The sequence below is a fragment of the Zophobas morio genome, unplaced genomic scaffold (genome assembly GCF_036711695.1).
Source record: "Zophobas morio isolate AGI-343-1 ecotype UQ-CSIRO unplaced genomic scaffold, CSIRO_AGI_Zmor_V1 ptg000017l, whole genome shotgun sequence".
Lineage (NCBI taxonomy): Eukaryota > Metazoa > Arthropoda > Insecta > Coleoptera > Tenebrionidae > Zophobas > Zophobas morio.
The window spans coordinates 1,863,044-1,872,949 of NW_026972122.1; the positions used below are offsets into that span (position 1 = coordinate 1,863,044).

A 9,906-nucleotide genomic window follows, 5' to 3' on the forward strand; every position below is an offset into this window, starting at 1 on the left:
TATGTCCTTTAAACACTAAATCAAGAAATTGAAACTCCAACATTTAAAAAACTGAAAAATCGATAAGTAAGCCGAAAAATAAAAAATCAAAAAACCGAGAAATCGAAAAATCGAAACGTCGAAAAATTCAAAAATTGAGACATCAAGGAAACGAAAAATCAAAGGGGAGGAATAGAGGAGTCGACGATTCGAGAAAGCAAATAATTAAGAAACCGAAATAGGCCAAAATCGAAAAATCGAAAAGTTAAATATTGAAAACATCTAAATGTTCGAATCTCGATAAATCGAAACATCAAAAAAACGAATAGAATTTTAAAAGTTAAAAAATTAAAATATCGAAAATTTGAGAAATCCCAAAAATCGAAATATTTTAAAAAAGAAAAATTGGAAAGTCGAAAAATAAAAAATTCGGAAAATTGAAAAATTGGAAATACATATTTAGACGAACTGAAAAGTCGAGAAATCAAAAAATCTGGAATTTTCAAAATTGAAAAATTGAAGTATCGAAAAGTTGAAAAATTGAGAAATCGAAATTTTAAAAAGTCGAAAAACTAAAAAATTTAAAATTAGAAAAACGAAAAACTCTAATTCCAAAAAACTAAAGAAGAAGTCGAAGAATCGAAATACTGAAAAATCCCAAAGCGGATGTATTGAAAAATTGGAAAATAGAAAAAAAATTGGAAAATAGAAAAATTTAAAAATCCCAAAATTAAAAGAAGTCCAAAAATTGAGAAATTAAAAAAGTGAAAATCTAGAAATCGAAGAAGCACAAAGCATTTTCGAAAAATCGGAATCTTAAAAAATCGAAAAACAAAAAAAATCCAAAAAATGGAGAAACTGACACTTTAGAAACGTCAAAATTGCAAAAAATTGAAATATTTAAAAATTGTGAAATGGGAGGATATCGGCAAACAAAAATAAAAAAATCGAGATATCGAAAATTTGAAGAATGAAAGAATTGCAGAAGTCCAAAATTGAAATTTTTAAAAATAGACAAATCGAAAAGCCGAAAAATACCAATATCGAGAATAAAAATTCAACACGTATTCATAAACCACAAGTTCAGGAGTATGCTATTTGACAAACTTGTAAGATAAGATCATCAATTCCTGGGGACATAAACGGATAAATTTTGATTAACCATATAACATGTTTCAATTGTAAAATCTTTATGATATTTTTTTTTCCAAAAATCTTAATGCCTAAGGTAAACACTCAACACGGTTTCATAAACCATAAACGAAGAATATAAAATTTACATTAACGATTGTAAAATTTGGAGAATACGTCATTTCATTGTTGGTGGGGATGAGAAGACAAATTTTGGTGAGTGTTTTACCATTTATTTTTATTTTCTTTACATTTGGGTGAGAAGCATCACGAGTACAAATTTTGGTTATAGTATTTCTAATATACATACAAAATTTGACAACAATCGGTCCAGTAGTTTCGGAGACTATCTGCTTATAAAAATCCGGACAGACAAACAGTCAGTCGAGAAAACATAAGAGTAGGAAGTCATACGTGAATTTCTAGAGTTTGTGTATACAAAATATAGTGCACAGAAGAAGTTAACATAAATCGGACACACTGTATGCACTTACATGTGTTAATAGTCAGTAGACATATTAAATTTATTCAGAGTCAGACAAAAAATGACCTAGAATAAATAAAATGCAGGAAATACAAAAACATGCCTGAATAAATTTTACGCATATGTACATTTTTTTCCATTTGTTTTAGTTTTATAATATATATAATATTTTAAAATGATTTTTTTCGCTGTACTCTTCGCCACGACTCTGTATATCCTATTCTTAGTAAATGTGCTTTTGCTTTTTCAAAAAATGAAACATTACAGTAATTTACGCTGGGAAATTCTGATTTCCTAATGGAATTCATAAATCTTAATGGAGTAAATACAGTTGTTAACATGATTGTGCGCATTAGTACCGTTACTTTTTCGACCATGAGTCACAGGGGGAATTTTTAAACTTACTGTCCACGAACTACATTTGCTCTTTACATTATACCAACTAATTATTTACTAATTATGTTATCTTTGTTGCATTGTGATTTTACTCGTCTGTCTGCATTTGGGCATTAACCGGAAAATCCACAACGTAAAGGCTAACTACTGGTGTTGTGGTCACCGGTGATAAATGTAGCGGTTTGTCTGCCTGACATACACGGAAATAATTTTCCCCACAACAATCGCACCATTTTATCCGCGAAAAGTGCGAATTTTATGAGATTGTATTATTTTAACACACTTGTTTACACAGTCAATTATAGCTTCAAGTTACTTAATCGAAGTGGGAAAGAGCAGAACAATGTTTGTCATAATTGTTTTATAATTAAATAAAACTGTGGTATTGCCAAGGTTAAGTTTTTGTATTTCTATATATCTAACAGTTTTGCTGCAAAAACCTAATCATTTACTCGTATCGATGTAGTTTTACAAGTTCTTGGTTAAGAAACGTCTACGTTGAAAAATTTTCTCATTTATATATGTACACAACAAAAATGTCTAAAATCTTGATTACAATAGCTTGTGTTCTGGTACTACTGAGTCATCAACAAGAGTGCTTTATACTTAAAGGTACGCCTGTTATTTAGTTCCCCATTTTCTTTTAAATACAATTTTTAATAGCTCTCAACTTAACAAAAAATCAAGTTAATCATAGCCCAGCTGAGCATGGAAATTTAGCCACTTTAGGTCGCGATGTAGTACGAAACACATCTAAAACCCTCTTAAAATTAGGCGACCGAATTATATCCACTTTTTCAAAGCGCACCCAAGGACCCGATTCGACAAAAAATACCACGATGGAAGGTTTTAAGAAAGGAATTAGGGCCATATACCCCGGTGCGTTCCCAAATTTGTGTTATGGTCACCTGGAAAGCGTGTTTCAGGTACCAAATGGTGTGGTGACGGCGACATTGCGCAGTCCCGTCAAGACTTGGGCTTATTTTCCAGAACTGATAGTTGTTGCAGAGCCCATGATGGTTGTCCGGAAGGTATACCAGTCGATTCTGAAAAATACGGCTTAGTGAACACTGGTTTGTTTACGCGATCACACTGTGATTGTGATAAGGAGTTTTACGATTGTCTGAAAAACGCCAAAAGCGTGGTTGCTAGTAAAATTGGGTTCACGTTTTTTACGATTTTGGGGCCTCAGTGTTTCAGGAATGATTATCCGATAGTCGCTTGTGAGAAGTGGAGAAAGTACGTAAAGAAGTGCTTAAATGTGTGATGTTTATGTTGAGTTTGTTGTAGGGGGAGATGCGAAAAGTACGTTGTAGATCGTACTAAACCAAAGATGTATCAGTGGTTTGACTCACCTTGTTTCTGAGAATATCGTGATGGTTTTAATTTATTGATTATGACTGACGTTTTATTTTCGATTCAAGTAAATTCAGAGCTCGGTTTAGATTATTTACTTTGTGATGTCTCAACGTTATCAGTATTTTTGTAAATATTTCTAATTTGTTTTATAATCATTATTGTAGTATTTTTCATCATGAAATGTTGCATTATTTTTGTCTTAAAAGCACTGTACATCATACTGAAATTACTAAATAGATGAGTAAGTTTTATTACCTACACAAATGACTTAGAATTATTCTAGTCAATTAAAGCTGCAGGGTTTATGTACATTTAACTGCTATACTTTGAATTTGTGAAAGTTCAGTCGTGAAATTCTAGAAACAGTTAGTGTCTTTTAAAGTCAGTGATAATCTGACTGACAGTTTGGTAATTAACTAAATGTGAATTACAACATCGAAAATCAAAATAAAATGTAGTGTTTTATTCAATAAGAGGAAGTCAGTGCAATAAAAAAGTCTGGACCGTCGGCATTGTGATTATTGCAATTCGTAGAAAACATCGTTTAGGTTAGTTTCTGTTTTACTCTCACGTCTACAGGTTGATGAGTGTTATCGCTGTTTGTCTTAAGTAGGCTTCGGATCTTGGGTTTTTTGCATTTTTATATCTACTTCGGGCATTGCAGCGAAATTTATATATTTATCCGAATTTAAAAAATTCTGTTTATTTAACGCCCATTTATTACTATTAACACTATTAGTGATACTGAGTGTCTTCGCGTGTTTTGTGAGTGTGCTGGGGCCGGTTTTGATTTTTGTGCATACAGAAAGGAATCCTCAAAATGCCTAAGGTAAAATCATCCACGAAAGATAAAATCAAATTATGGTTAGGGAATAATTTGGACACTAATTTTCAATTTCCTTCTTCAGCCAAAGACAATGAGTTATTCTGCAAAGTGTGTGGAAAAGTTGTAAGTAAACATTTAAAATACTGAAGCTTGAATTATGTTCACATTTTTGTTTCCTAGTTTAAGTGCGAAAAAAAATCACACTTTAACAACACTGCAGTGGCGATGCACATAAAAAGAACGAGAATAAATCCATTAAGCAGACTTTATTAAACATTAGTTCCGACAATGATTTTACGCAATTTTGCACCGATTTATGTAGGGCATTTGCAGCAGCAAATATTCCATGGAATAAAGTTAGTTGTCCTGAGTTTAAAAATTTTGTGCATACATATACAGGAAGGCATTTACCGTCAGAAAACACTCTGAGACAAAAATATTTACCAAAAGATTACGATATGGTGAGCACTAGAATTTTTATTTAAAAACTTTTTAACATAAATTTTATAATTTATAGGTAATTAAACAAATTAGAAATTCTGTTGGCAATAATAATATTCGGATTAGCGTCGATGAGACGACGGACAGATTAGGAAGATACATAGCCCATTTAGTAATTGGAAAGTTATCTTCTGAAGAAGCTGGCCGTCCATTTCTACTAGCTTTGAAGAGCCAAAACCATCTGGTGATCCAAACCAAAAAGAAGTAGAAGAGTGGTTAGACAAAGACGTAGAGGCTCAGAAAATTATTGGCTTAAATGTTAGTAAGAAAATTGCGAAACACATCATGTGTTGTAAAACGTCGCAACAAATGTTCGAAAAGTTAGAGAATTTGTATGGCAAAAAGTCAGATTATGAAATTGAAGGTCTGCAGCCAAAATTTTTCGGCTTTCTGTTTGACAGCACAAAATCAGCTGTTGAAAACTGCAATAAGATACAACAACTAGCTCAAGATCTCAGTGCATAGGGTGGAAACGACTATGAACAGTGGGCAATGACTCGAATGCTCACCATATTGCCACAACGTCTCTACCATTTTCTCACATCATGGGACAATGTCACTGGAAATCAGAGAACCATCTCAAACCTGATTGAGAAGTTGAGATTAGAAGAGGACAGAATTAAAGCAGCTGAAGGATCAAGTGAATCTACAAGCAACAACGCACTCGTGATGCAGCACAAGAAGAAAAGCCAACAAGACAATCAAAAACAAAACAAACAAGGTGGAAGTGCTGCCAGCATTTGTTTCAAATGTGGACAGAAGGGACATATAAAGAAGTACTGCAGAAACAAACCTTGTGGAAAGTATTTGGTCTACTGTAAAGAAAATTACCTCTGTCATCTCTGTAGTCAAATAGGTCATTTTGCCAAGGAGTGCCCAAAGAAGAATGATGACAAATTGGATAATGAGAGGTCGGAAAGGAATGAGAGAAGATTCGGAGGTCGTTCGAACAAACTTTATGTAGCCGTCGGTTTGTCGAGTACTGAGCTCCCAAAACAACAACGAGTGGAAGATGTCAATGCTAACTGGTACCAAGACAGTGGAGCCACACAACATATGACTTCCAACAAAAGCTGGTTTGTGAATTTGAGACAACTGAAGCAACCTGTAACAGTCATTATGGGAGACTCAAATCAACTCAAGGCATCAGCGGTTGGAAACATAGAACTTCAAGCCTACAATGGTAACAACTGGAGACTAGTCATTCTGGAAGACGTACTCTATGTACCAGGTTTGAACTTTAACTTGATTTCACTCAGTCAAGTGATGGACAGAGGACACATTGAGACGTGCAACAAAGATGTATCAATTATCAAGTCAAGTGACAACCAAACTGTTCTTACCATGGCTCAACGAGAAGGAAATTTGTATAGAGTGATGCTCCGACTACCCAGTATGAACACCAGCGTAATTGCAACTTCAATTGTCGCCTGGCATGAGAGACTTGCACATCAGAACCTGAAGTACGTCAAGGACATCCTAGACAGGAATAACATCAAGTACATAGATGACTGGAACAATCGAGTCTGTGAAGGATGCATTTATGGGAAACAACATCGAATTTCACATCCCAAAAATGAGAAGGTAGCAGCTCAATCATTGGATCTAGTTCATGTAGATCTTGGGGAAATGAATGTCACGTCGATCGGAGGAGCGAAGTATTTCCTGATCTTTAAAGATGATTATTCGCACTTTCGAACCGTTTACTATCTGAAGTCGAAAGATGAAGCTCCAGACAAGCTGAAGATATTTCTGACACAAGTTGAAAATCAATTTGGAAGGAAGGTGAAAGAACTGAGGTCGGATCATGGAACTGAAATAAAGAACAAAACCACATGTCGACTTTTGGAGGAGCGAGGAATCAGGCATACGTTCTCAATCGTTCACACACCACAACAGAATGGCAGAGTTGAAAGGGAAATGCGAACCGTGGTGGAATATGCGAGGTCGGTCGTACATGCGCGAAATTTGAAAGAAAATCTATGGGCAGAAGCTGTCAACTACGTCGTGTTCACCTTGAATCAGACTGGCACCAGCTCAGTCAACGTCAAGAGTCCAGCAGACTTATGGTTCGGTCGTCGTATTGATATCAACAAACTGAGGAGTTTCGGATGTGACTGCTACGTTCTGAAAACTGACCATAGAAGGAAGAAACTCGACAAGAAGTCTAGGAAGGGAATCTTTGTTGGATATGACACCGAGTCATCAAGCTATCGAATATACACACCTGGAGAAAGAGAAGTCATTTGCTCTGACAATGTGATTTTTGATGAAGAGATAACGAGATATCGAGACATTATAGGAAGTGTGCCAATAATATCTGAAAAGACTGATCTAGGTCATGAAGATGAAGAATGCGAGTCTGATACAAGTCTGAAGGATGAAGATCAAGAACAAGAAAATCTTGAAGGCGAAATTACTGAAGATGAAGATGAAGAGACAACACCTCAGACAAGGCGAGGACTTCGTGATCGATCAGCGATAACAATGTCACACCGACTGAAAGATTATGTACTCGACGATCTCACATCGAACAAAAGTGCAAATGTGGGTTTGATAGGAGAACTCCAGGATATCACTGTCAATGAGGCACTGAAGGATGCTAGATGGAAACGTGCGATGCAAGAAGAACTTAATTCTTTGACACAAATGAAAACTTGGAGACTTGTGAAATGCCCCGAAGGAGTTCAACCGTTGACATGCAGATTGGTGTTACGTGAGAAGGCAGATGGAAGATTGAAAGCACGTTTGGTAGCACGCGGTTTTGAACAAAAAGAAGGGATTGATTATACGGAAACGTTCAGTCCAGTAGCTCGTCATACTTCAATTCGTCTTATGCTGAGTCATGCAGCTACCCAGAAGATGAAACTTGTTCCCTTTGATGTCAAGACAGCTTTTCTATATGGTAATCTGGAGGAGGAAATTTACATGCATCAACGGGAAGGACTTGAAGATGGCACCAACTATGTCTGCAAATTACAGAAAGGATTATATGGACTGAAACAGGCTCCGAGGAACTGGCATGATACGATTTCAAAATTTCTTGAGAAGAAAATAGGATTAATGAACACCGATGATGATCTCTGTTTGTATTATAATAAGGATAAGGCTATCCTAATAACTTTGTTCGTCGACGACGGACTTATCGCTGGCTATGATGATAAGGAAATCTACAAGATACTCGACATCATCAACTCAAAATTCGAAATCACATACAGCCGTCAAGTTCAAAACAAGGTCGCACACCTCGGAATAGAAATTCACCTTGACAAATAAGGCATCTTTGTAGGTCAACCAAAGTATACAGAGAAGATCATTCGAGGCTTTAAATTCGATACGTGCAATGCAAAGTCAACTCCCATTGAGAAAGGCATGGTAACAGGAGAAGGGGACAAGAAGAACGATCAACCCATATCGCCATTTATCCCATACAGAGAAGCGATTGGAAGCCTGTTGTACCTGGCCATAATTTCTCGACCGGATATCAGTTTTGCTGTTAACTTTCTAAGTCGCTTTAACGGAAAGGCAATGATGAGTCACTGGCGAATGGTAAAAAGGATTTTTCAATATCTCAAAGGAACACCAAATCATGGTACCTTCTTTGACGGAAGCGACACACTCGTTGCTTACTCGGATTCCGACTATGGTGTACTTGTGATGAGAGGAGGACCAATCGTTTGGTACACACAGAAACAACGTTTGGTAGCAACATCCACTGCTGAAGCAGAGTACCTAGCAGCCGTGTCTGCAATTGACGATGTTTGTTGGATCAAAAGAATTTGTCTGGAACTTGAAATTGTAAAGGAAGATAAACCCATCGAATTACTTATCGATAATCAAGCGGCAATTCATATGATGTACAACGCTCATGAAGGTAAAACTACAAAAGGAAAGAAGCATATAGAAATCCCACGGAGGTTCATTCAAGAACATGTTGGCAAGACCGTCACATTCAAACATGTTGATAGTGGTAACCAACTTGCTGATATATTTACAAAATCTCTCCCAAAAAAATTGTTTGAATCACTTTGTTCTAAAATAATTAAGGAGGAGTGTTGAAATTAATTATTTTATACATCTAGTGGTTATAGTATGATATTTATTGAAGGTATTGAAAGCAAAGTCTGTGAGGGTCCGTCATTTTATTATTAGTATGTGAATTGTCAGGAATGTTTTTTTAGTTATAAGACGCCTTTTTGTTCAATAAAAAACCCAAAGAAAACTTAACATTTTCTGACTTGAAATACAAAGAAAGTTTAACATATTCTTAGATTGAATATTTTTAAGTTGTAACGTCATTTGAAGCCACAGATGCACAAATCATTAAAAAAGCTCAAGAATTCCTGAATAAAGCAAACATTAAAAATGAACTCTTGTACATTAAAACTCACTTTAAAATTATTGCTGATGCAATAGAACAATTAGAAACTATAGGTTTAAAATTAAACCAAAGTATGGAAATTGTGGAAAAAGTGTATACATCTTTAAAAAACACCCAGGAAAGGTGGGGGAAATGGCGTTCCAAAAATTATGTTCTCTATTAAAAAAAAATCCAGGATACGATTTTATATTTTCCGTAAATAACGTAATTTGCTGTAATGGAAATGCTACCAACAATACATACATAAATGACAACGTAGATTGTTCAATAATTAATTTTGCACCCATCACTTCTTGTGATATAGAACGCACGTTTTCAAAACTTAAAAGTGTTCTAAGCGATCAAAGGTGTAAATTTACAATCGAAAATTTAGATAAATATATAATTTGTTTTTGTAACTTATTTTAAATACCTGAATTAATATTTTATTTTTTGTTAAATACGACTTGCTTTAATTTGATCAGCATTTTTTTGCGATAACTTAGAATTAGTGGACGTAACTATAGATCGTTTATTTATTTAATCATTTTTTTGTTGGTTACACAAAATATTTGTTTCTATAATGTTTTGTTTAATGTTTTTTTTTAATATATATTTTTTTGATGTAAGATTTTTATAACCTAATTCGTCAATTTTGGGACTTAAAAATGCCTAGTTATTACATACGGCAGACGTGATTAAATTGTTCGTTATATTGTTGATATTTCAATTAATTTTTCACGATAAAATGTGGTTAATTTCTTTTTCAGATACCTCGAATCTAGTTCCCGCCACAAGACTCCAGACTCTTATCAGTGTGGGAAAAATACACTCGAAGTTCCCGAGGTTTATGTTTTTCCAGGCCTTAAA

The 9,906-nt window shown here is 34.8% G+C and overlaps 1 protein-coding gene across 1 annotated transcript; it reads left to right on the forward strand.

Moving 5' to 3' along the window:
- Positions 1–2,527: 2,527 nt before the first annotated feature.
- Positions 2,528–3,370, forward strand: LOC135130625 (phospholipase A2-like). Its single transcript, XM_064058026.1, has 4 exons — positions 2,528–2,602; positions 2,654–2,869; positions 2,917–3,229; positions 3,281–3,370. The coding sequence occupies exons 2-4, from the start codon at positions 2,830–2,832 to the stop codon at positions 3,354–3,356; spliced, it is 429 nt and encodes a 142-aa protein (XP_063914096.1). The 5' UTR covers positions 2,528–2,602; positions 2,654–2,829; the 3' UTR covers positions 3,357–3,370.
- Positions 3,371–9,906: the final 6,536 nt, after the last annotated feature.

Bases quoted from the DNA above. Each gene is read 5' to 3' on its own strand.
- LOC135130625 (XM_064058026.1), top strand. From the start codon at position 2,830: ATGGAAGGTTTTAAGAAAGGAATTAGGGCCATATACCCCG. The intron at 2,870-2,916 runs GTGCGTTCCCAA...AGCGTGTTTCAG, and splicing joins AATTAGGGCCATATACCCCG to GTACCAAATGGTGTGGTGAC. The intron at 3,230-3,280 runs GTACGTAAAGAA...AGTTTGTTGTAG, and splicing joins GCTTGTGAGAAGTGGAGAAA to GGGGAGATGCGAAAAGTACG.